We start from the raw sequence: 27514 nt of genomic DNA, 5'->3' as shown, positions 1-27514 counted from the left end.
TAAGGAGCAAAATAATTTCATTAGATTGTTGTGTCAACTTTATGCTGAGTCAAAATTTATGATTCTTCAAAGGTTTACACTAATGAATGAGATTTACAACTTCTATTCGATCTTATCATATATAATCATTCAAGAGTAAAGCTTTAATAGCTCCCGAATAGATTCACTTAAAATGGAACACCCAATTATAGGGGAGCAGCCCTTGTGCTGCTTGAGGTGGTGGTATGTCTTCTTAAAAACATAATTGTGGACTTGAATTTATCAACCACTGGTACGAGATCTTGCTTCCAGGACCACGTGGGCTCATTCAGAGCGCGTACAGAATTGAGGCAGACAAGAAGAGTACCGCCTTCATGCAAAAGAACCTGTGTGTTCGCCAAAGATGAGTTATGCTGAAGCTATAGACACTGATTACAATGATTAACTGCTGAGGAAAAATGGGCAGGAGAAGAGCAAAAAATTCCATTACATCTACAACACTACATTATCCGGTGGAAAACTATGCCAGATTTTCTAATTGCTTACCTACTTGGAGCAAAATTCAATCATAAACTGCATTTAATCCTGAAACTAGAAGGGTGATGGAGAATTTTATCAATTACCCACCAAAAGAAGGCCACTTTTCTCACCTTGTTTGCGTTGCTACCTGCTATCCTCCCATAATTCCATAATAGAGTAAATGGGGATGCGAGAACATGTCTAAGAATTTCCAAAAACAATAGCCAACATCTTGTATCAAGGAATAAAAAGCAAGAGAATGCTGGAAAATTTTTTCATGACCACTAGTGGCAGAGATAAAGAACATCCTAATCCTAGCAGTACAGCTTACTCTTTAAGAAAACCAAAAACAAAAGCAATGCTGAGGCTAAGGTAAAGGAAAATTAATAAGCTTTGGCTTTCCTTTTGAAGCATCCTCAGCTAACTAGCAAATATCTGAGTGTAAGCAAACAAAAAACACCATTTAGAATTTCAAACCACGAAGATGGAGATCGTTGTTCACTTAGACACAATTGCTTCTAAAGCCTCATTTCACCTCATCTTCAGTGAAAAAATTCCTTTACATACCATTGCAAATCCTTTAATGGAACAGAATAATAGCAGGAATGAGTTGAGCTCCATTAATGCAGATGGGAGATTGAACTGATAATCAAATTTCTTTGACCATAAAATAGAATAGGTTTATAAATTTGAGCATTACACATATACCTTATTATATTATATAGCAAATTCTATTAGATATTAAAATTCATTTAGGTGTGACAGTATATTGACATATTGGTTAGAATTCAATTTCAGGTATTTTGCTTTGGCATTATTTCAACCATTGGCATGCCATCACTATGAAAGACAGTAGTTAGAATATATAAGGCCTGAAAAGCAAATTCTAAATTTGACCATACCGTTAACCAAAGTGGTAGAAACCCCAACACAGATGGGAGAGAGGCCAGAAGAATGCATGATAAAGCAAGGGCCACATTTTGTTTGACCTGCAATGACATGAACACATAAAAATGTAACGTGATGAGCAGAAAATGACACCAGATAACAGAGAAACGAAGGAATACCAAGGAGGTTGTCTGACGAGATTTAGATACACAGAATGGAACAGCAGAAATATTGTCCCGTAGCAATAGCACATCAGCAACAGCAATTGCAGTTCCACTAGCGCGTTGAGCAAGCACAATACCCACGGTAGCAGCAGCTAGTGCAGGTGCATCATTAATGCCATCACCTACCATTATCAGACCTCCACCTAAAACCAAAAATCCATGATACATTCAGCTACACATTGTAAGTTTGCGCGAATTATAGAATTAAAAAAATGTAGCAGCTTCACACCATGCCTTAAAATGGGAGATCGCATACACAGTGACAGATAGCAGGGAAAAACAGAATGGAAGAGAAAACATAAAGAAAATGACAACATTTCTGATGTTCCCACTATTAGTATCATCTGAGAGAATACATACAGCATATAAGCATCATTTCCTTTTGATTTCCCAAGCAACAGGCACAAAATAAATTATATATTGCATAAACAAGGATATATTGGCTTCTATTGACAATAGCATGACATATTGTCACAAAAAGAAAAATAAGAAACTTGACAATTTTTAGGTAACTTATTGTGGAGAAAAATCAAAAGAAATGATATAGCAAACCTGGTTTGAAAATGAAACTCATGCATCTTAGTGTCACTGCTCCCTTCCTTTCAGGAACTAGCACAGTGTGCACTTGTTGCTTGCATGACAAAGGCCTATTAATTCTCAGTTCAATGTCTGAACTTATGTTTGTGGGAAAGACTGTATAAATACCACAATTCTTATCCACTGATCAAACCCATGCATTTTTCTGAAGGTCTATCCTCCCCCACCCCGGACCACATCACAAAAAACAAAGAGGCATTTTAAAATCCACACTAGGTATGAGTAGCAGTGCCTTGCTGGTATTTGACCAGCATTTGCTAACATAACCCTTATAGTAATACTGTCAATTGAAGGACATGTTAAACTTCAGAAAATGCAAATTGTCAGTCCGCCATTTCCAGTTTCACCTATTAGGTGGCATAGATCCATAAAGTTACATTACTCGAAACTTTTGGACAATGTAATTGGCAGCATTACTAGATAGTAACCATTTTGTGAACATCAGACCAAGAGAAATCTCAAAAGAATAGAAGTTAGTTTGGAATATTGAAATAATGGGCAAGATTACTACACACTACCATAGTGAGAAAGGTTGAATGATCAAACCTCTTCTACAAGGGTTGAGTAATTATGATAATGAAGTGATCTTGACAAATAAATGAAAATCGCACCTGCCTCCCTTGATATACTCTTCACATGATTGAGCTTATCCTCAGGTTTCAGGCTGCAGTAAACCTCCTTGATACCCACAGCATTTGCAACTCTCCATGCACTTGACTCATGGTCACCAGTTAGCATCATTACACGGAGCTTTGCTTGATCCTGTAATGCCAGTATGACATCTAATACCCCAGGTCGAGGTTCATCCTCAAAATGAAGCAGTGTTACCTACATGGATTCAATGGGAAACTGAATTTAGTGCCCTGACACTCTTCATCACTGGAAAGAGTTCAATAGGAAAAAAAAACTGACATTATAAAATTATCAAGTGTTTTTGGATGCAAAAGCAGACATCCAATATTCAAACTTTTATTCCAAGATCATACCATTTTCATTATCATAAATAATCCTTTTTTCATTCTCTTGATTCTTATTTGATTAAAAACTTATTATTAGTTTTGTTGAAAGAATACTAGAGCCATGGAAACTGCACATAATTACATCTTCAATGATTTAAGAGAATAAATATGATAAAAAGGGTATAAATTATCAGAAAGGATGAACAATCAATCACCTTTTTATTAACAGAGAGAGCAGCATGAACAAAGTCACTCCCATAAGACGATGTGCTCATAGCTTCCTTGATCTTTTTCAACTCATCTTCAGATTTACAAAGTGAAAGGATATACTCTAGGGATCCAATTGATGCTTTCAACAGTTCCCCTCCTCCAATTCCTGACTATAACAGAATTAAAATTACTGTAGATTCATGTTACCTGTCACTGGCTAAAAAAGCTTTATGAAGGAAAGTATAACAAATAGATGATACCCTACAACCTACTCTATACGTCAGGGCATGCACTTCTTAAATAATTTGGCTCATGTAAGTATCTAATGGAATTCATTTGTACTAGAGAAGTTAAACAAGTACTCTGTAGCAGAAAGTGTGACTAATAGCTAAAATCAAGAAATATGTAATGCAAAAGAATTTGCGTGATTAGAAGTGTTGCTTATTATGGACACCTGGGAACAGCATGCTGCCTAATTGAGACATTGCAGAACAAGAAAAGAAAAAGATAAGAATGTCAAAATTACCAATCCCACAGCATGGTGTTAAAAGTAGATGTTTTTCTCTCAATATAGAGAGGCTCACACTTTCCTCAACAATTATGGCACAAACATTATTTACATTCGTGGAAAAAGATATACATCACATATTTTATCCAAAAGATTAAATGGTATGAAAACCTCTAGATTTCACATATTATATAGTTATAATAAATCTTGTTTGATAAATTTAAGATTGGAAGCACCCAAGGTACTAGGTATCAGATTGATCATACACTCAGTGGGCCCAATAGCACCAAGTATTGTGACTAGAAAATTTCAAAGAATTCAAGAAAAATGAAAATAACATAAAAGTAATTAGAGAACAATGACAGAAAAATTTAAATTAGTATGCTTTGAACAGTTTTATGCATAATGTGTGTGGATCCTAAATTTTACTACACTATAGTGAAAATTGTTGATATATCTTATTATGCAAAACAGAACATCTGATTTATCGCTTTAAAAAAAAGGAATTTTATAACCAACTTTTTATTTATTTATTTGTTATCATTTTTTTTGGACAAAAGAGCATTATTATCGCATGATGCAAAAAGTCCAGGAAATTGTTATCTCTAATTCTGTCACTGCACATACTGGAAGTAAATTGATTGATAATGTTACATCAAGGTCACCCCAGTACTTAGGGATTGTATATTTAAATCAGCCCCTGCTGATATTAGTACATGGTAGGTGGTGCATTTTAGCATAGGCAAATACTTGAAGAATGGTAGCAACTAGGATACATGGACCTTGAAAACAGAGGCAAGGTATGTAGAAATATTCCAGAGAGTGGAAGTGAAATATAAAGATTGAAATCTAATGGTCCTGTCCTCGAGGAACATGAGTCAAGTGTTTCATTATTTGAGTGAATCCAATAAGAAGTTGCTAGAGTGCTGGTTCAGAACACAATACCTCAATGCTAGTCAGTGTAGCAGAAAGGCCTCTGCCTGGTAAAGACTCAAAATTTTCAACAGCCACAGGTGGAAGATCTTTGCCCACACAATGGTCCACAACAGCTCTGCCAGGAAAGAAAATAAGTAATAAATACCTTCACCAGAAAAAGAAACAAAAAGAAAAGAAAAACAACATTCTCAACGCAACATAGAAATGACAGAGATTACAGTATGGTTGTTGGTATCCACCATTTGATTGTTGGTCATGACTTGCTTCTACATTCTAGTGCAAGTATATATAAAGCTCATATATAATTTGCGCATACCATCTAGTCACCATAAATCTCTAAATTCAATCTGCATTTTTCCAATTAACATTTCTTTGGACTTTAGGTCACAATCTGTATTTCACCAATGAAAAACCCTTTGGGCCATACTTATGAGAAAAAAACTACTATCTCAATTGCACAGTCAGCACTAGATCTGAACAATGCCAATCATGGAAAATAAGTTAGATGGACTGTTTGCCTGCTTCATAAGCAGGAGCAGCGTCCAAGTTAAGACGCTCCTACCTCTAGAGCAAAACCCTACTCAATCAACATGGAAAATAGAACCCTGAAAGGACATTAAGATGTTCCACCCTAGTTTGTTCTATCCACTGTCCATTTGGAATAGGACCTTCCACAGGTTAAGATGTTTACCAGTTTACAAAGAAAATGCTGCATGACAGGAAGAGCTTCATACTTTCCCACTGGACTTTGAAACATCTAATGACATAATCAAAACTCTTTGAACCTTTTCACATGAATATCAGGGTAGGGAAAAACAACTTATGGGTCCAATGGTGAAATACCTATATAACATAAATAAATGGGAAAATTAGAAAAGGCACAAGAAATGAAAAAAATAGATCTTCTTTCTCCATAAACCTAAACATCAGACAGCAAATGGTGTAAAGCAAAAAGATTAGAATAGGATGAAATCATCAATCATGAAAAGAAATTAAAGAAACATGGTACTGCATGAATTGGGTTGGCAATATTTTTAGTCCAATGGAAAAAAACCAGGTTATAATAGGAATTCCTGCCAGAAATCTTGGTTCAGACATGGCACAGGATGTGCAGTCCAACCCTGTTTTCTATATTTAATTTTTTGCCTAAACAAGTTGAATAACCTGAAAACACTAGTTCCAACAGTTTGGGTCCCAACATGGCACACAGGCCTCATGCCACTCTTTGCCCAACCTGGGATTGACTAGAGCCAATTTTCTTGCCACCCCTAAACAAATATGAACTTTTGCTTTAGAAACAATACCTTCCAATAGGATGAGTAGTACCCCTCTCCATGGCAGCAGCAACAGCAAGGGCTTCTATTTCACAACTAGGGATACAACAAGATACAAATTTTGATCTATAGGCTCTGACCCCATGTCCATAGATTGGTTCAATTGCTTTGAATGTTAGTTTTCCACTTGTCAAAGTCCCAGTTTTATCAAAAGCAATAGTGTGGCAAGAAGCTAGAGCGTCTAAAACATGCCCACCTTTCAGCAATATACCCTGCAAACACAAACAGTTTTCTATGGAAGTGAGAAAGGTGCATCCTGCACAGGGAATGTTAGATTATAGCTCAAATTATAAAATCTTAATAGATCCAAATAAATTATCTTCAAACATCATACATCCTACTAGTGGAATCATTCTTCAATATTTTTGTAGCCGACACATTGATGGCAAGTAATTGCAGACATTGGACAATCTTAATCTAGTTCCAAGTTTATAACTGGTTTTTGAAGACAATAATTTTGGTTTTGTGCACTTTTGGGGACATTTTTTACTCAATTGTAAAGATTTTGGTGCCAAGGGAAAATGCACAAGTTTGTGTCTTAGAGTGTAGCTCCTCTCCAAAAAGAAAAAAAAATAAAAATTAGGACCATATCAAACTGAGCCCTCCCAGCTTCCAGTTCAGGGAGGCAAGGATCAGCTCTAGATAACAGCTTCTATGACCCTTGGTGGGAGGCTCACGTATACTTCATTTGTACTTAGGTTGCATCCTTGTTTTTCATTGCTGTTAGTGAATTCTAGCTTAAACAATAGCAATATAACAGTTATGTAGAATGAGCATCATAAGTATATGTTGGCAAGTAGGAGTTAGAGATAACTCCAGAAAAACTCCAGCTAATTATCAGCTAATTATCCAATTATTTTATTAGAGTAATAATTTGTTTTTTTATTTATTTAAAATAAGACAGACGTGTAACCACCTAGTCTTTATCCTTCTGTTTCATAGGTTCCTAGTTCTTAGGAATATTTATTTTTTTGTAATTATCTTCCTAAATAGATTGCCAACTTATTTACAGCTTGCATTCTCAAAAAAATATAGAACAGAGAGTTGCGTTTTTTCCTCTCTGATTTCATGGTATCAGAGCAGCAGCACCTCTGTGCCTGATTCAACCTTATCACGAAGACTGCCATGGCTGGAGGACACTGTGGAAATGAGTCTTCAATGGTCACTTCAGGTCCCATACAGCAGACGGCTCAACCTGTGTCTGCTTACCTGTTATACAGAGGAGACAATACCTCTCTACAATTTCTTGGACAGAAATTGGATGCAATGGTCCCAGGCTGTGAAATTGGAGATAAGGGAAGAGGAAAATTAGGGCACTTGACAGGAGCCACAAAGAAGCCTCCTGAAGATGATCTGACCTTTCAAAATTAAGACTTAGAAGATTCCATAGTTATTACATGGCTGATTAATTCATTGAAGCTCAAGATTGGTCAAATGTACCTATTTCTACCTAGACATGTGGGATGTAGTAAAGACGGCTTATTCAGACCTCAGAAACTCAGCCCAGGTTTTTGAATTAGGTGCAAATTGGTAGAGACCAAACAAGGTAATCATTGTGTAATTCAATATTACATTGATCTTCAAGCTTTATGGCAAGAATTAGATTTATTTATAGTGGCCGATTGCTGTCTTGAGTGTACTGTCAAACAGAGAAGGTCAATAGAGAAGGATAGGATGTTTGATTTTTTAGGCAGGACTCAACAAGGACCTGGATGAGGTGTGAGGAAGGGTTCTTGGAAAGGAACCAGTGCCACCTCTTGATGAAGTGTTTTCTGAAGTTAAAAGAAAGAGAGTCAGAGTGATGTTAGGAGAAGAGAATGATTCAATCTATACCTTTGTGGAAGGTTCTACTCTGGCTTCAAAAGGAGGTGAGAATGGATACCATAGGGAGCAAGGAACTGGAAGAAGAGTGCGTTGTGATCGTTGCAATAGACTCAGCCAAACCAAAGACAAATGCTGGTTGTTGCACGAAAAACCTGGAATAGTCTCTAAAAGGGAAGAACCTGCAACCGCTCAAATCTCACTTAGCAAGGAACAAATGGACCAGCTGTGTAGACTTCTGAATCAATCATGATAGTCCAAAACCAATGTTGGATCTTGTAGTCTTGCTCAAACAGGTAACTTCTTAGCAGCACTTAGCACAAAAAATTCAAAAGCACCTTGGATCATAGATTTAGGTGCTTCAGACCATATGACAGGTACTTTTCATTTGTTTTCTTCATACACTCCTTGTTCCGAAAATCTGAGGGTCAAGATAGCCGATGGTCCTTGTCAATTGTTGTACGAAAAGGCTCAATTAAAACCTTTGAAAATATTACCGTAACTTTAGTACTTTATGTTCCAAATTTATCATGTAATCTATAATCTATAAGTAAGCTAACCAGAGATCTCGGCTGCATTGCCAAAATTTTCTCCTTTTCTTCTGAATTTTAGGAGTTACACTCAGGGAAGATGATTGGCAGGTTAAAGTACATGAAGGGTTGTATTCCTTTGAGGATGAGGACTCTAGGACTAGACAAGCTCTTGTTTTTGGATTTTAATCTATTTTTGTTTCTGATGATGAAATAATGTTGTGGCATCATAGATTAAGCCACCCCATTTGTCTTTACTTAAAAAACTTGTTTCCATATTTATAAAAAATAAGACCCTTGTTCCTTTCAATGTGAAATTTGTCAAATTGCTAAACATACCCGTGTTCCTTTCCTCCCACCAACCATACAAATCATCAAGGCCTTTTTCTATTATCCATAGCAATATTTGGGGACCATCTAAGGTAACTAATATTTCAGGCACTAAATGGTTCATAACTCTTATAGATGACCACACAAGGTTGTGTTGGGTATACCTCCTAAAATAAAAATATTAAACTTGCAAAATATTTCAAACTTTTCATTCAATGATTACAACCCAATTTCAAGTACAAATCCAAGTACTAAGGACTGACAATAGTCACAACAGTCAAGAAAATTTCCATTCTATTTTTGAAGGTTACCTATAATACAAAATAACATCATTCACTAGAGTTCTTGTGTAAAATGGCCTTACCGAGAGAAAAAACCATCACCTCTTAGAAGTTGCTTGAGCCCTCACGTTCACCATGGGTGTACCCAAATACTTGTGGGGAGAATTTGTTCTCATGACTATCTAATTAACCTACTCCTAAGTCATGTCCTTCAGTATTATATAGTTGTGTCCGTCTTCATTGAGTCTTATCTCATGTTTCGATCACTCAATTTCTTACCCTCGAAAACATTTGGTTGTTCACCCTTCGTCTATGTCCATGAGCCATCAAGTGTGTGTTCTTAGGATACTTTCCAACCCAAAATGGGTACAAGTGTTTTTCTAACACCATAATATTTTTTTTTTTTTTGTCTCTAGAGATGTCACCTCTTTTGAGTCTCAATTGTACTTTTCTACAAACAATCTTCAAGGGGTGAACCTTGAGAGTAAAGAGTGTTTATGGGAAATGAACTCATAGCCTATTAATGTCTCATCTGCCCCTGAACAACCCAAGTCTAGAAATCTGCCTGAATCCAAATCCATAGGCCTACTTAATTTCACTCATCTCGATCCAATTGAGCCTACCATGCCACCAACTCAACGCATTTCGTAAAGAAGGGGAGATCGGAGAGACAAGAGCTCCATGTTTATAGTAGAAGGATTAAACCTCAAAGGGAGCTACCTATCATGGAACCACACTGTCAAGAGCTTGAACCAAGTGTCACAGATTTGCAAAAATGATCCAAATATTTTAGATTCTGCCCAGAAAAATCCAACTCAAGTTGTTTTTGAAAATTTATATTTGCCCATAGCCCTTAGGAAAGGTGTAAGATCCTGCACAATGCACCCCATATCCCACTTTGTCTCATATAAAGGTTTATCTTCTCCTTTTCGAGCCTTTACTACTAACATTTCTTATGTTGAGATTCTGAGGTTTATATAGGAGGCCTTGACCATCCCTAAGTGGAAAAATGCAGTACAGGAGGAGATGAAGGCATTGAAAAAAAATGATACCTAGTAACTTGTTCAATTGCCAAAAGGGAAAACTAAATTAGATTGTAAATGGGTGTTCATCGTCAAATACAAATGAGATGGGACAATTGAGATGTATAAAGCGTGTTTGGTTGCTAAAGGTTTCACTCAGACATACAGGGTAAATTACCAAGAGACATTTGCATCTGTTGCCAAATTAAACACTATACCTCTTGTCATTGGTAGCCAACCTAGAATGGCCTCTTCAACAATTGGATGAGGAAGTTTATATGGACTTGCCATCAGGATTTGAAGACAATGGAAGAAATAATCTTGTCTGCGCGCTGAGATTGTCCGTCTATGACTTGAAACAATCTCCCACAGCATGGTTTGAGAGATTCACCAAAATTGTAAAAGGTTATGGCTTTATGTCAGCCCCTTAGCCACTTGATTCAGACCTGGAGAAATAGGCCTCATGGTTAGGCCTTGCACCCATGAGAGCCTAGGCGGAAAGCAAGGAAAGCCTGGAGGTTTGGTGGTTCAAACCCCAGGAGCTAAGTGTGGGGATCGGGGATGCGTCAGGCAACCTGAGAAGATTTGGGAATGTCTCGTCGAGTGTATCTTGCATTAAAGATGATTGACAATTCAGGAGACTTGGTCGTCAATATTGTCGGAGTTTGCTTTTTGATTGTGGGCGGAAATGAATCCGGCGAATCGCGAGTATCTGACGAGCCAAGCTATCCGGGGAATCTAAATCGTTGGCCACGGATGTTCTCCGGATAAGCGTTATCGAAGGATCCGGACATGTCTGTTCGGGGAAGTTGAATCGTCCTCCTCTCCCATCTGGCAACAAGTACCGGATGTGAGATATCTGGAGAATGTGGAACGTCGGCCAGACAGAATTCCGGATGTGAGATATCCGGGTGGAATGAGTGAGAATTTCCGTCCGGATGGAATGAGCAATGCCCTGTGCACCAAGAGGGAACAGCCATGAGCGCAATGCCATGGCTCGTTGAAGCTGAACCTGACGAGTGGGAACAACAAGCCCAGGCCATGGGCATCTTGACATGGCTTGGGCTCACGCATCAGTGTGGGGGAGGCACACTGATGCAGCCTGGTCAGCTAGTGGTGCATGCTGCTTGGTTCCAAGAGCCTTGATCAGAGACGCGTTGGTGGGCACCCGGTCACAAGAGGCACCTTGAGGGGAAGGAGGCAGCTTGTTAGGGGAGGGCTCTCCGGCAACTTAATGAGGCAGGCTCGAGGAGATGGCAGCTAGTCAGAGCACTAGCCGGGATAGCTAATGATCAAGTCAGTTAGCTGCATGGACTGGTAGTGGGCTGAGGCACTGCTGATGCTGATGCTGATGCTGATGCAAGTGGGTGGTTTCTCAGCAGGCCACCATCTGGGTAGTGGATGGTTGTGCAAGCAGTTCAGGGCGGTTCTGGGCGGTTGCATAACCACCAGGGGAAAAACTGCAAGGTGAGTCTTTTAAAAGGGCTCCTGCAGCCTTGAGATGAGAGAGGGGGAGAAGAGGGAAAGTGTCTCTGAATGCTTGGGATGTAAGCATTGCTCTCTGACTCAGGGAAACAATTTTGTATCTTGTAGTTGAGATTAATACAAGTTGGGAAGGATTTCCTGTAACCTCGTTGTGTCCTTGTTTCCTTTGGTTTGCTATTGTTTGTGTGCGTTTTGAGAAGGCTGGGAAGGAAGGTTGGCTAAGGAAGGGTTCTTAGTACTGCGCACCAGGTGAAAAATTTAAGGTGATTTTCGAGGGTGTGACACTTTACATAGGGGCAAATTGACCATACCTTATTTTTCAAGCACAAGTCAAATGGTAAGATCATCATCCTTAAAGTGTATGTTGATGATATAATTCTCATAGGGAATGATCTTGATGAGATGGAAAGGCTCAAGGGTGTTATGGCTAGAGAATTTGAAATTAAGGATCTTAGACCCCTAAGGTACTTCTTTGGAATGGAAGTGATAAGGAGCAGAAAGGGTATTGTAGTTTCTCAAAGAAAGATGCTCAGCTGCAAACCTTTCGATACACCAATGGATCAAAATAAGAAAATTGGAGCATATAAAAATGGGGCTCCTGTGGACAAAGGTAGATATATCAATGGTTTGTGGGTAGGCTTATTTATATATCACACTCGACTGGATATTGTCTTTGCAATGAGTTTGATGAGTAAGTACATGCATGCCCTTTGTGAAGAACATCTAGAAGCGGTGTCTTGAATCCTGAAATATCTCAAAACAACACCTGGAAAGGTACTTTTCTCTGGAAAATTAGAAAAGAGAATATTAGAAACCTTTATTGACACAGATTTGGTAGGATCAATCGGAGACAATCAACTTCAAGATACTGTACCCTTGTGACATGAAGAAGTAGGAAGCAATCAGTGGTTGCTAGAAGTAGTATTGTGGCTAAGTTTAGAGCAATGGCTCTAGGGATTTGTGAATTGAAGGGGAGTATTACCCTGGCAAAGTGATTACCTCATCAGAACTTTGATGAGCTCACAAGTAGGCTGGCCTACCAGATATATATTCCCTAACTTGAAGGGGAGTATTGGTGAGTAGGAGTTTGAGATAACACCGGATAAACTCTAGCTAATTATCTGATTATTTTATTAGAGTATTTATCTGTTTTTTTTTTTTTTTTTTTTGAAATAAAGCATGTAACCATCTAGTTTTTATCCTTCCGTTTCATAGGTTCCTAGTTCTTAGGAATATATTATTTTTTCATAATTATCTTCCTAAATAGATTGCCTGTTTATTTAGAGCTTGCATTCTCAATAAAACATAGAACAAAGAGTTGCGTTTTTCCTCTCTGATTTCAGTATATTTGCTCTACAAGATAGCATTACAGGCAAATTGGTTATCAGAATAGATTTTCAACACAGCTCAACTTAATTAATATTTTATTTAGATTCACCAAACAAACAAGGCAATGTTCTGGAATAATGGTTACTTACAACTGTAGTTAATTAACCAGTACCTTTCTTGCACAGGCACTAATGGCAATAGCATATGCCAATGGAGCAACAGCTAATGCACAAGGAGATGCTGCCACCATGAGCCCCAACGCTCTGTAAACTGATCCTCTGCAAACTACATGATTAAGTCATTATGAAGCAAATAAAAAATCTGCCAAACATTGAACAGGAGAGAAGATGAAAGCATCCTTCGAAAAGTTTTAAACAATATAATCATCAAGTGTGCTAGCATGGAGACACTACAATACGGAAACTCCCTTCTTCCCTCCTACCCCAACGGAAAGAAAAATAAGTATCTAATAGAGGCTAATCATATTGCATCTCAAGATAAACAACGAGAATGCTTGATGGAAGGCATGCACAAAGGGAGAAACATTTCATCCAAAATACCTGAAGTACTAATGAAAGGCCACTTGAAAAGAAGTGGTCCAATGAAGGCAACAGCAATTGATAGAACTACAACCACCTTGCTGTAATGGTCCCCAAATTCATCCAGCCACCTTTGAAGCTTTGGCTTATTTAGTTGTGCTTCTTCAGTCAATTGTACAATCCTGCTCAATGTAGACTCCTTCCATGTCTTTGTTGCCTGAATCAAAAGTCAAAGTTAACTGCATAAGGAACAAAAGAGAAGCTCCAAAACATGGAAAAAAAATCTTTTAACAATGGGAACTAGATATAGGCAAGGATGTTGTAGGCTTACACTCTTTTGTGTCTATGAACAATGAATAGAGAAAAGAGCCAATAAATAAAAAATATGGATAAGAAATCAAATAAATCAAGACACATAAAGTAATTTCAATATGGGACACCTATCGCTATGAAGAGAAAGATAATGAGCTTAGTTCAAGGAAAATATCTCTAGCATGTCAAAAGCAACAAGCAGTCAAGGTAAAGTTAGAGGTTAGTGACCTCAAGATAATACAACTGTTCTGTACCAAACAAGGTGAATTTAACAAACAACAAAAGGGAATATTCTGATTTCAAAACTAACATGGAAGTTTGGCTTCCAAATGTTGCCATCAGAAAGTCAAACGGTGCACACCAGAGCTGTGGATGAAGTTTCACAAATCTGCGGAAATCATGCAACCTGCAGTGGGTATACATGGACTGGAACCTATGTAGCAAAAATACTTCTAGAGGTGAGCCATGTCCCTATCAGAAGCCATTTTGGGCACAACACTTACCACACTTCTGCCAATAATTTTGAAACAATTATTTTTACAATTATGTTCAATACTTCTCCACCAACAACAACCTGTTACCACCTTTGACAGTCCACCATTACCATGGATGTATCGACTCCATCATGCTACCAACAGAAACAAGGCATATGACCACCACAAATGCAGAACCTTTTGAACACCAAAATAGTATCACCATCTCTGCCAAGAAGCCACCTCTATCACTATAATCACTAGCAATTAGTTATGATAACTGTCACAACTACCCTTGCCAAAAAATGATCATTCCATCACTTGTCCTTCTAATTATGCAATAATTATGGTGCATTAGATTTTCTGTCAAGTCTCTCTATAAGGCTTTGGAACCAGAAAGACAAGGGGATTTTCCTGCAAGAGTAATTTGGAACTCTTGGGTGCCACCGAGGGCGAGTTTTTTTGCTTGGGAAGCTATGTGGAAAAAGGTCTTAACCTTGGATCGGATTCAGAGGAGAGGGTGCCTTTGACTAACAAATGTTACTTGTGTTTTTCAAAAGAAGAGTCTATTGATCACATCCTCTTGCATTGTGAGTTGGCAAGGAGCTTATGGAACTTGTTGTTTTCCCTATTTGGGGTGCCGTGCTTCCATCCTCAATTAGAGAGGCATTATTGGGGTGGCTTGAGTCTTGTGTGGGAAAGAAGAGGAAGAAAGTGTGGCTATCAGCCCCCTTGTGCCTTTTTTGGATGGTTTGGAAGGAAAGAAACAGTAGGGCTTTTGAAATTGAGGGTCATTCAGTTCAAGGGTGTAAATATTTTTTCCTTTGTAACTTGTGGGCGTGGGCTAAGGGGTTTTTAGTCTCTGCCCCCCCTTCTATTGTTGATCTTGTAGATTGGCTGGGCTTTGATTGAGGGGGTGCTGTTTTTTGTTGATCCCCTGTTTCTTTTTGAGGCTTTCTTTAGCTTCCTTTGTATACCTCCAGTGTACTTTGGGGCGCTTCCTTGATATGCCTTTTATTTTTAATATATTGTTTTTTATTCGTCAAAAAGAATTTAAGAGAAGCCTATTTGGGGAAAGAAGAAAAAAGAAAGAAAAAGCAAACCTTGAATCTGTTCTGCACATATATGCCATCTAGGAAATTGTGAACTTCAACAAAATTAGTTGTTACAATATAATGAGATCTGAAGAAAATTTAGAGAAGATTTGAGACATATTGAAGAACATACCTTCACTATCATCATACCACTCAAGTTATGTGCTCCACCTGGAATCCTTTCCCCAACTGTCCTCTCTACTGGTTTCATTTCCCCAGTCAAATGCTCTATAGTAATTGTTGATCTACCTTGGAAAACTTCACAATCAACTGGCACAAACTGATCATAATACCAGCTCCCGTTATGACATTTTCAAATTCTAATGCACCATTAAAAGTAGCAAGAAAATTAAATAAAGTCACCAACACAATGTACCTAGAAATAGCAATATCAGAAGGTTTACAGCTCAGAAAACTTGAGCACATGTTCAAAATAGATACATTCATAATAGAAAGGCTCAGAGACAGAAAATCCTTGTGGAACTTATGAGTTCAAGTTTTTACTGACCCAATTCTACCAGGTTTTCTGGCTTATAGTCATGGGGGCTAGGGTCTAAACATGAAACAACTATGTATCAATAAATACAGAATGAAGATGATGTTTCCTTTCATTAGGATTTTGGTGATGAGTAACCAAACCATGCAACATAGAATTCAAAACACTAAGCAAGCACCAAAAAGAGCTCACATAAAAAGAAAAAGAAAAAAAAAGGTTAAACAAAATCGCAACACAGACCTCACCATCTTTGACCAAGATATATGAACCCACTTCTACATCATGCACAGGGACCTTTTTGTATGCCAAATGAGAGAAATTAGGCGGTTTATTATTATTCACTTCCAAAACAAGAGCAAAATCTGGATAATTTTCCTTCAACTCCTTAACATCCACCACTGAGCGGCTGGTGAAATACTCTTCAGCTGCAGTGCCAATACATATTAGACAAAAATAATGTTAATAATAAAATAAAGAAATGAATATAAATAAATAAAAGAAAAATCTTCTCATTAAAGAAAACAGTTGTTGAAGGAGTTTGTATGAAATATTTACCAATATGAGCCAGATTAAACATTGCAAGAAGTAAACCACCTTCCAATGGGTTTCCCATAAATACTGATGCGAAGGCTGCAAGAGCCATTAGTACATGAATGTTTACCTTTCCACCAGTAATATCAATAAGAGCATCAAGAGATGCTGAGACCTGAAATAAGGAATAAAAGTCTAAGATTCTAAATAATTACTAGAACCACCAAGATATTTTTATCAAATCCAATGATAAAAAGGCTAAGTATGGTGGCCTTAATGTTTAAGAAACAGAAATGGAAGAGAACAGTTCCTATGAGATTTTAACAATATTTAAAATATTTTCTTCTTGTATTTAAAGCAAATATATTCAAGCAGCCACCCATGATAATTTCTAATTAGGCACACAACAGAAAGGGGGACAAAGGATGAGGCATGGTGATAGGTCAGACTATACACAAGGCAAATGGGTTCTCTTGTACCAACTACAACTGAAAGTTCACTCAAGATACAGGACATGCATTCAAAAACCAATTCCAGTAAGAGAATCCACTAAATCATTCAACAACTTTTGAATAGGAGAGATTGAAAATTTCAAAGAGTGACAACTTTTCAATTTCAAATCACATAGAAAAATCCCCAACAACTCTTTCCCCTCCCTTAAAACCTTCATCAGCTCATTTTCAGTTTTAAAATGCTGAATCAGAAATCCAGGGGATCAGGTTTCTCACTAGGAGTTGTCCCAGTAAGTAAATCATAGCTGGACATTAACTCACCAAAATGGACAACAGATGAATATCTGTCTAAATTTATAAAGAAAAAATTTTCAAAATGAATATCTATTGGTCACCTGCATTTCACATATTTTTCACTTCCCAAACACAGGCCCAATCTATTGAAGGCCCTCAAAGCAACAAAACTCTCTTCATGCAGAAACCTTAAACCTAATCAGCCCTGCATCTGGATCACCTTGGCCATGCAGCTTTCCGCCAGTAGGCAGAAAAGGAGAACAACGAGCATAATAAAGCTAGCAACCTCCCACATAATAAATGAACTCAGGGAGGGTAGATTATAACTCATCAAAGAATCCCTAGTCCACTCAAATAAAGTTTTAAGAAAAACTCTTGTATAGTTTGAACAAAACATCAGCAATGCTTTGGTTTCTTTCTTGCCAAACGATCAAAAAAAATAAGCATAAGCAAGCCCTTCTCCACACCTGTTTACACTTCTTGCCTACAAATCTTCTATGCCAAGAAAGGTAGAATCCAACAAAGACTTATAGGGGAAAAGGAAGGTTCCACAAGATCTAAGATAAACCATAATGGATCAAAATGACATTAGCCAATTCCTCATAAAACTTTCAATAGACAACATCCCTACCCCTTTGAAAGCTTGAGGCTTACACAGTTACACATGACCAGCAATCCCATTAGAACCATCATAGATATCTTAACACTCCAACTTTACCCAGTGCGCCTGTTTTGACATGACATGCATGGTTGTGGCTGTGGGATCCTTGTTAGATACTACTACTTTGCTTTGGATATGATTGATTTTTTCAATAATTCATTTTCTTACTTTCAACTTTCTTAGAATATAATTATATTGGAAAAAAAAAAAAGAAAGAAAAGAATTTGCTGGAAAGTGCACCTTTATAAGAATATTAAGGGATAAGAAAGAAAAGATAGGGACGAGAGAAAAAAGGGGGAGTTCTTTAAATTTTTTTTTTTTAATGGATTTCTAAATAATTTTTCTCCTTTATTATGTCATATAAATGTGTCCATCCTAATTATTGAGATTCTTTTAGCCAAGTTCACATATTCTAAAATTGGTGGTAGTGAATGATTAAACACCTAGAAATATACTTGCATTTTGGCACATGGGTCCGTGCTGGAAAATGCACCTCTATAAGAATATTAAGGGATAAGAAAGAAAAGATAGGGACAAAAGAGAATAGAGGGGGAGTTATTTAAAAAAATCTTTTGTTTTTTTAATGGATTTCTAATTAATTTTTCTTTTTCTTTTCCTTTTTTCTCCTTTATTAAGCCATATAAATGTGTCCATCCTAGTTACTAAGATTCTTTTTAGCCAAGTTCACATATTCTAAAATTGGTGGTAGTGAATGATTAAACACCTAGAAATATACTTGCACTTAGCTCATGCACACGAACCCACACAATATAAGCCCTATTGAATATCCCTTGTTTTTTGAGATCCTATCACAATTGAAGGCAAAGATGGTGAACAATTGTCTTACGTTTATTCATTTTGCGGTAATGCAGGCAATTGGAGAATGATAGAATCAGTGGCGGAGTTAGAAATTTTGGTGAGGGAGGGCAAAATAAAAAATTTGTGCATTATAATAAATATAGATAAATTTTCTTATTTTATAAATGGTAACATTGATATCATTTAACAAAATAAGCAATTATTGATATTAGCTATAAAAGAAAAGAAAAATTTATAATATAACAAAAAAAGATTCAAGTAATATTTGCAAATTTTTTTTTTAAAAGATACTAAGAAATTTGACCAAAACATTTTAATTTTTTTTTTAAATATTTTGCTAGAGAGGTTTTAGAAAAAATTATTAATCTTACTAATAATTTTTTTTTTTGGATTTTTTAAAAATAATTAAATATAAATCACTTGATATTTGGTAGTCAACTCTAAATTAATAAATGTTTAAATTAAACTAAAAATAACATAACTTCTAAACATTTATAAAAATCTTTAAATTAAATTAAAAATAACCTACCGATAAAAAGATATTTGATAAAATATCAAATAGTTAAACAAAATTAAATTTTATCAACAATTAAATAACATATATCTGAATAATTATGTACGTATTCATGAATTAATAACTACTTGACTAAACCTAAAAGTCCAAACATTTAAAAAATCTCAAAATTAAACAAAGCATAGCCTACAATAAAAAAAATATATATATTTAATAAAATATCAAATACAAAATTTAAAAAAAAAAAACTTTTTTACACTTATTTTATGTATATTAGGATTTAAATAAATTTAATTTTATTAATGTTAAATAAAATTTAAAATACAAACAAACAAATTGATGTAGGACAACCCTAGGATGGTTGTCTACACTCAAGGGTAGGTGGGCTAGGATTTTATTTTTAGGGTGTAAGAAGAGGAACAAAGAATAAATTTTATAGTAGAAAAAAATATAAAATAAGAAATAGAGAGAGAAAATAACGAAGAAAATATCAAAAACCTTAAAGTCTTACTAAGGCCTTCTAGGAGTCTCACCTAGAAGAAAATCAATGGAGTCTCACTATTTAGGGTTGCAACCTTGCAATGAAAGAAAACATAATATTATTAATATCAATCATCCCTTTGATTTACATTGATTAGCCTATTTATAGGCTTCTCTAAGAAATCAAAAGTCTACTAGGACTCTAATAACCTATTATAATTCTAATTCTAATTATAACATCCAAAGTCTACTAGGACTCTAATAACCTATCATGATTCAAATTCCAATTATATTATAACATAACTAGCTAATCCTAATTAGACTCCAACAAATGTTAATCCTAATTTAATTCCAAGTAATACTAATCCTACTTTAATTCGAACAAATTCTTCTTGCAAGACCTGTTTCTGACCATTGCCCGATTTTGTTAGACTGCGGTGGGATGAGACCAGGTAAAAACCCGTTTAGATTTGAACACATGTGGCTAAGGGTGGAAGGTTTTTTGGATAAGATTAAAGAATGGTGGTAGTCTTACAATTTTAGGGGGAAACCCAGTTTTGTGCTAGCGAAGAAGCTATAGGCTTTGAAATACGACTTAAAGAGGTGGAATAAAGAGACCCTTGGCAATGTATCAACTAGGAAGGATGTTGCCTTGGAGAAGTTAAACTATTAGGATAGTTTAGAAAGGCTTGGTGCCCTATCTGAGGAAGATAGGAGTAGTCAGCGGATAGTCAGAGATGAATTTAGTCATTGTGCCATTCTTGAAGAAATCTCTTGGAGGCAGAAGTCAAGGGCTCTTTGGTTGAAGAAGGGAGATAGCAATACCAAGTTCTTTCATCGTATGGCTAATGCAAGGAAAAGGGGAAATTTTATTAGTAACATGACAATTAGGGGTGTTCGGCTGGATAATGAGGAGGAGCTTAAAGAAGGGATTGGATCCTACTTTAAATCCTTGTTTGAAGAATCTCTACTAAGAAAACCTAATGTGGAGTCAGGTCTTTTTAAAACTCTTGATTCCTTGGATAATGAGATTTTGGAGGGGCATTTTTCGGAGGAGGAGGTTTCCAAAGCTCTCTTAGATTTGGGGGGGAGATAAAGCGTCAGGGCCGGGTGGTTTTACGCTGGCGTTTTGGAAGTTTTGTTGGCCTATAGTTGGGGGGGAAGTGATGCAGGTGTTTGAGGAGCTCCATTCGCAAAACGCTGTTTTTCGAAGCCTTAATGCAACCTTCTTAGTGCTTATCCCAAAGAAAGAGGAGGCTAATGACGTGCAGGATTTTAGGCCTATCAGTCTTGTGGGGAGTCTTTATAAAATTATTGCAAAAGTCCTAGCAAATAGACTGAAAATAGTGATGGGAAAAGTGGTCTTGAACAGTCAGAATGTGTTTGTGGGAGGGAGCAAATGAGGCGATTGACTCAAGGAAACGAAACGTCGGTGCAGGTTTAGTGTGTAAATTGGATATTGAAAAGGCTTAAGATCACGTAAACTGGAGGTTCCTTCTTTCCGTTTTGGAGAAAATGGGTTTTGGACACAAGTGGCGAAACTGGATTTTATTCTACATTACAACTGTTAGAATGACAGTTTTAGTGAATGACACTCCCGCAGATTTCTTCTCAACGTTTAGAGGCCTAAAGTAGGGAGACTCACTCTCACCTTATCTGTTTGTACTAATTATGGAAGCTTTTAGCAGTTTAATATCAAGAGCTGAGAAGAAAGGCTTCATTAGGGGCTTCAAGGTAATGGGGAGACGTGGAGAAGGGGTTTCAGTTTCCCATCTATTGTTTGCAGATGACACTCTTCTTTTTTGCGAGGATAACAGGGACCAGTTGGATTTTTGGAAGTGGGTTGTTATTTGTTTTGAAGTGGTATCAGGCCTAAAAATAAACATGCAGAAAAGTGAAATTATTCCAGTTGGGAGTGTGAAGGATGTGGACAGAGCAGCTGCGGTTTTTGGGTGTAAAGTAAGGAATCTCCCTACTACTTATCTAGGTTTACCTCTTGGAGCCACTCATAATTCGTGTAGAGTTTGGGATGTTGTAGAGGAAAGATTCAAGAGAAAATTGGCTACATGGAAAAAACAATATCTTTCTAAGGGAGGTCGTCTTACCCTCATTAAGAGCACTCTCTCAAATCTCCCCATCTATTTTTTGTCACTTTTTGTAATCCCAAGAAAAGTGAGACTTAGATTAGAGAAAATTCAAAGGGAGTTTTTGTGGGGAGATTTGGAGGAGAAAAGGAAGATCCATTTAATAAGATGGGCGGTTATTTGTAAAGATAAGAGGCATGGAGGGTTGGGGTTAAGGCATTTGAAGGTTTTCAATCATTCTTTGCTTGGAAAATGACTTTGGAGATTTCGTCTAGAGAGGGAGAGTTTTTGGAGGAAAGTCATTATTGGTAAATTTGGAGAGGAGGAATAGGATTGGACCACTAGAGAGGTAAGGAAGTCTTATGGGACGGGCCTTTGGAAAGACATTAGAAAGGGTTGGGAGGAGTTCTTTCTTAGAACTAGTTTTCGTATTGGTAATGGTAGACGCACAAGATTTTGATGGGACATTTGGGTTGGTGATTCTAAGTTGAAGGATCTTTTCCCTTTTCTGTTCAAAATTGCAACCCATAATTCTGTTGTAGTGGTTGATCTTTGGGGGAGAGAAGGAGGTGGTGGTGGGGGTTGGGAGGTGCACTTTAGAAGATCCTTCCAAGATTGGGAATTGGAGGAGGTGACTCGGTTTTTGGATCATATTTCTGCAGTAAAGGTTCAAGAAGGGGAGAATTCTTTAGTTTGCAAAGTTGAGAGGAGGGGAGAGTTTAATGTTAAATCTTATTATAGGTCTTTAAAAGATGAAAATAGCCCCTTATTTCTAGCCAAAGAGGTTTGGGGTTCGTATGCCCCTTTTAGAACTCGTTTTTTTGCTTGGGGAGCAGTTTGGGGTAAAATTTCTACTGTAGATATGTTAATGAGGAGGGGTTGGTCTATGGTTAATAGGTGCAGTCTTTGTAAGGAGAATAAGGAATCGCCGAACCACATCTTAATTCATTGTGGTAAGACAAGGGAGCTTTGGACTTTGTTGCTTTCTTCTTTTAGGGTGGTGTGGGTGTTCCCGGCTTCAATGGAAAATCTGCTTCTAGAATGGAAAATTAAGGGCCTAGGGAAGAAAAGGAGAGCAGTTTGGAGATTGGCGCCTATTTGTCTTTTTTGGTGCATTTGGGGAGAACGAAACCGAAGAACGTTCTAAGAGGAAGAGATGTCAGATATTTGCTTGAGGAACCTCTTTTTTCGGTCTCTTCTTGAGTGGTCTCAATAGTTCCTGGACTTGGACTATCTTTTTTTTCTGAATTTTTTGAGTGATTGGCTTGTTGGTTAGCTTTTTCCTCTCTAGGTTTTCTCTTTCTTTTGTTGCTTTGTTTTTGGCGTTCTTTGTATACTGCTTGTGTACGTAAGGAGCGCCCCTTGTTTTGGCGTGTTTTAATTTTATCTCTTTGTCTATCAAAAAAAAAATCCTACTTTAATTGCAACTAATACTAATTCTTTTTCTTAATATATATCTTGGAGATTCATTCTCATCACAAATATTTTATAAAATCTATTTAATACTTATGCTTATCTAATTTTTTATTCTATCTATTTTTTTTTCACATATAAAAGTAATTTTTTAGAGGTGGCAAACTTGTATTTTTATTTTTTTAACTTTCTAAAATTCCTAAATAAACAATTTTATTTTATTTTTTTAATTTTTAAAATTTGAGGGGGGCATATGCCCCCCTGAGCCTATGGTGGCTCCGCCTTTGGATAGAATCATGTGGAAGCAAAGAATGAGTGTTTTTTCATAACATCATTTTATTTCTCCATATCCCAAATATTCTTTTGCAAATTCTTGCAAATGATATGTGAGACTTCTTAGACAATAGATTTTCCTAAAAGCTTAAACTTATGGGATTTAAGTCCATAATATATATCATGCACTCAAATACGTCCTCTCACGTGTGACCCCATACCCACATGTGGAGAGACGCATAGGCACACAAAGGCCCGCAAATAAACAAACCACAAACAACCTCCATTAGGCTTAGTAAGATGAGAAAATAAACATGTGGCGAGGTTCAAACACATGACCTCCCACCAAATGAGGCTCTAATACTATGTTGAGCTACCAATTTTCCTCAAGCTTTTAGGAAAATTGGTGGTTTAACATGGCTTAAGCTTAAGCTTTTAGAAAAAAATTGGTAGTTCAACAGGGTTCAAGAGTGTCTCTTAGGGTATGCATTTTTTAATAGGAATTTATATAGGAAAAGGTTTTAACAATTGATTAATTAATGAAGAAGTTTACCATTTGGTTAAAATATGTTATTAGTGAATTGTGAGGTAAAGGAAGAACCCACAACCCATATTCCCATCTACTATGGTAAAATTTGAATGTTCTAAAACCTTTTTCATTCTTTGTTGAGGATACAATGGGTGTTCCATTGTTTAGCCTAATTGGAATGACAGATAGAGGAGTTGGTGTGGGAAAAAGTGCACAATACCAAAATTTCCCAAGAAAAGCACTCTTATTGATTACCAAAAGATATCTTCCTCAAAACTTAGTTGGATTGGTCCATGATTCCTCACTAATTTGATGATATTTCCTTTTTGGATTATTGATAGTTTGTGTTAGCTAAGAATTGTAGCTCTTTGTTTTTTGCCTCCTTTCTTATTCTTTTTCCTTTTTTTACCCTTTAGTGTTCTTTTATATAAATTTTGTATACTCTAAGTTGCAACCTCTCTCTATTAAACACTCTTTTATAGATTTGCCTATTAAAAAAAGGTTGTTCAAGAAAAGATCTATCAACCTCCCCTTAAAAGCCCCATTAATTTCCTCACGACATGTGAACTAAAGAATTATTAAAGCACAACTCAAACAAGTAAGACACCTGCCTCTTTGACATGCAATTTAGCCAAAGTTCATTTCTACAAACTCTAAAAGTCCAACAATAGGTCTCCAAACTCCTAAACCTACCCACAAGGCAACATTTCATGCTTGGGTTCTTATTTTTCACACCAAAAACTCCTCCATCCACTCTAAATTCTCCTTCGACTTAGATTGGCCTTAAGCACTTCAGGATGAAACCCTCATCCAACTTAGCTTCATCCCCAACTAAAACATTTGTATATAATTTTCCTCCATTGCTATCAACTTCCACTCCTTCCATGGACAACCTAGAATTAGGAAAAACACAAAAAATCTCCCTACCTCTCTGGGAACATCAAAGAAAGAAGATATCAACTCGCCTCATTTCATCTCAACTCTAGCCTATAGCATCTCCCTATACATTTCAATTCTTTGAGGAGACATTACAATTTTTCAAAGTAAATCATGCAAGCAAAAAGCCAAACAATGCCCCTTTCAACCTAGGTTAACACACCATGAGTACCTCTACCCATTCTACTATCCTATCCTCCAACTTGCCTTTGACAACTTCTATGTTGATTTAAAACAATCATATTTTGATAGGCAGAGAAAAGATAGATTAAGCGGCACCTAACAAAAAGGCACACATACTATACACACAGGTGATAGACAATAACTACAAAGATAAGAGAGAAAAAAACAAAAAACTTCTAGACAAGACAAACACCATAAAAGACCAAAGTATCCATAATTAAAGGCTATCGAAAAAATCTGGCAATGCACAATTTTCTATTAATAGGGCATGAAACCACTTCAAAAGGATGTGATTAGGATCTCCTTAAATTTTTTATTGAGAAGCTCTTCCCTATTGAAAAACCCGCTATTACACTCTCTCCGGGTGCACCTAAACAAATGACCCTTCCCAGATGCCAACATTTTCTCCACTTTGTGACTATGAATATTATCATCAATAATAATTACCTTATGCCAATTGTTGTGCCCAAATCCTTAGCACATGGACACAAAGATCTGATAATGAAATAATAAACCGTCAGAGACAAAGGCCTACCATGGTTCAGCAAAAATATTTTCTATGTCCATGGATAGTATAAGATAAGATCCACTATGACCAAAGAACTATAGAAGGAGATGATACAAGAGAGTGAAACCCAAATCCTAAAACAAACTCCACTTTCCCTCTCTAGGATTCTGAGCCAAAAACAAAATCTCAGTTTCCTGTTTTCTGGTGTCTTCTCCTTCTCAACCTATCCTCCTCGTTCCATTGATCTCTTCAACATCTTATATGTAAATTTCTCAGCTTGTTTAAAGAAAGTGGACATGTTTCAGCCAATTTATAGCATGTTTTCTAATTTCTATATCACATTATAAGCCAACAAGGCCAATTTCTTCTAATTCTTTCATCTAGTAATTCACATGAGCCACACTACTAGTACTACTCACAAATGTACACAAGGAATCAGGATAAAATTCTGTTATGGTGAGCTCACTGTACTGTCACCTATGCTTTGACCTCAGTGCAAAACAAATATGTTAGAATTAAAGATATGACCTAGTGTAGACTATCTTGTAACACCTAAAAAGTAACCATTAACAGCCAAAATTATGAAAATGTCTTTTCATCATTTATTCCATACTCCACATGAATCAATTCTCAAATGAAAATACATTTCCATTTCTCCCTCTAGAATTCTTTGTGATTATTGAAGCCTAAAATTACTTCTCTTAGGACCAACAAAAGTCTTCCAACATGATGCTACAAAGGCAATGTGGAAAGAAATAAGGTTTATGAAGTTATCCTATACTTGTTTGACAAAAGGCAAAGGGTTCCTGTCAAACATCCATGGTTTTATATATTTCATATTCAGTCAAATTATGTAATCACCATACAGAACATGGCAGAAGGTCCAACAAGTCAATTCACATAAACCTATTACACAATCCGTTCCATTGGTTTTTTTATTTTAGTTTTTGATAGGCATTGTACAATCGACTGGATTGTTTCTATTTAAAAACTATTTGATGAACCAGCCAAAGATCCTTGGCAGTAACAAACAGCACAAACGTCAAGAAGAAAAACTTCAGAGAGTTTACCATCAACAGTAACCCTCATTTTGGCGGTTTAGAAAATTAAGGAAATTGAATGAATATTTTAGGTTGTTTTAGTAGTCTTGGGACTATGAGTGAGGAATGTTTTTTTTGTAACCGTTGTCAGAAAACAATGAAGCATCAACCATCTCAAACTTCAATGCATTCGCTTTTCCCACTTTTTTTTTTTCAGCAACCAAACACTCGAAAACAAATTAATTAGAAGACCACTTACCCCAACGAGAGGAAAAGCAACGAAAATGAAGGCATTCTGTAGAGGCTTCACGGCCGGCTTCGGAATCAAATACGGGCAAGCCGCAGCCGCTAGAAACAGACCCGTGGAACAGCAGCACAAATGCAGATTCTCCCTTAAGAAATCCGCCAAGTCTGCCCACCTAATCGCTTTCGCAATTCGAAGAAAAGATTCCTGCGTTCTACTCAGCGTCGATCCACTGCCATGATGATGATGGTGGTGGCCGTGGCCGTGGCCGTGATGGTGGTGGTGGTCATCGTGGTGATGATCATTGTGGGGGTGGTGGTGGTGGTGATGAGAATCCTCCGCCTTGGCGACGAATTGGAGAGCGCGGTGGCGGGGAAGAAGAGGGAAATTGAGAGGAGGAAAGAGGGATTTGGGAAGAGAGAGATTATAAAAGAAGAGGGTCCGATGGTGGAAGGGCTCAAACGAATTGTTGACTCGTCTCCTTGCACAACTCAGTGAAGGGACTCCACGAAAGGGGAGAGTTTCCATTGCGGGATGTTTGGTAGTGGGGAAAATTTTCAGGCCATCAATGCCTCAAAATTCACAGCTTCTGGCCGTGAGCCTCTCCGTAAGAGACAGCATTCTTCTTAAATCAGCAACTTCACTAGACGATGATGTTATGCCATCCACACCATGTGCTCATGATCG

The 27514-nt window shown here is 37.0% G+C and overlaps 1 protein-coding gene across 2 annotated transcripts; it reads right to left on the bottom strand.

The window, feature by feature from the left end:
* On the bottom strand, positions 1-27503 carry LOC100255947 (probable cadmium/zinc-transporting ATPase HMA1, chloroplastic). 2 transcript variants are annotated; one of them, XM_002278513.5, is made up of 13 exons: positions 26843-27502; positions 16422-16572; positions 16107-16291; positions 15504-15650; positions 13513-13708; positions 13125-13237; positions 6125-6366; positions 4830-4935; positions 3382-3546; positions 2819-3035; positions 1566-1753; positions 1401-1487; positions 1-365 (listed from the first exon to the last, which is right to left on the bottom strand). In XM_002278513.5, exons 1-13 carry the CDS (start codon positions 27353-27355, stop codon positions 186-188), a joined length of 2490 nt encoding a protein of 829 aa, XP_002278549.1. In that variant the 5' UTR covers positions 27356-27502; the 3' UTR covers positions 1-185. The 2 variants fall into 2 exon arrangements, with proteins under 2 accessions (XP_002278549.1, XP_019076602.1); XM_019221057.2 differs by lacking the exon at positions 15504-15650 and having other exon boundaries at positions 26843-27503.
* Between the last annotated feature and the right edge of the window lie 11 nt (positions 27504-27514).

This window comes from Vitis vinifera, chromosome 7, assembly GCF_030704535.1.
Source record: "Vitis vinifera cultivar Pinot Noir 40024 chromosome 7, ASM3070453v1".
Taxonomy (NCBI): Eukaryota; Viridiplantae; Streptophyta; class Magnoliopsida; order Vitales; family Vitaceae; genus Vitis; species Vitis vinifera.
Note: the sequence above shows the minus strand (reverse complement) of the source record. Positions and strands in the feature narration are given on the sequence as shown.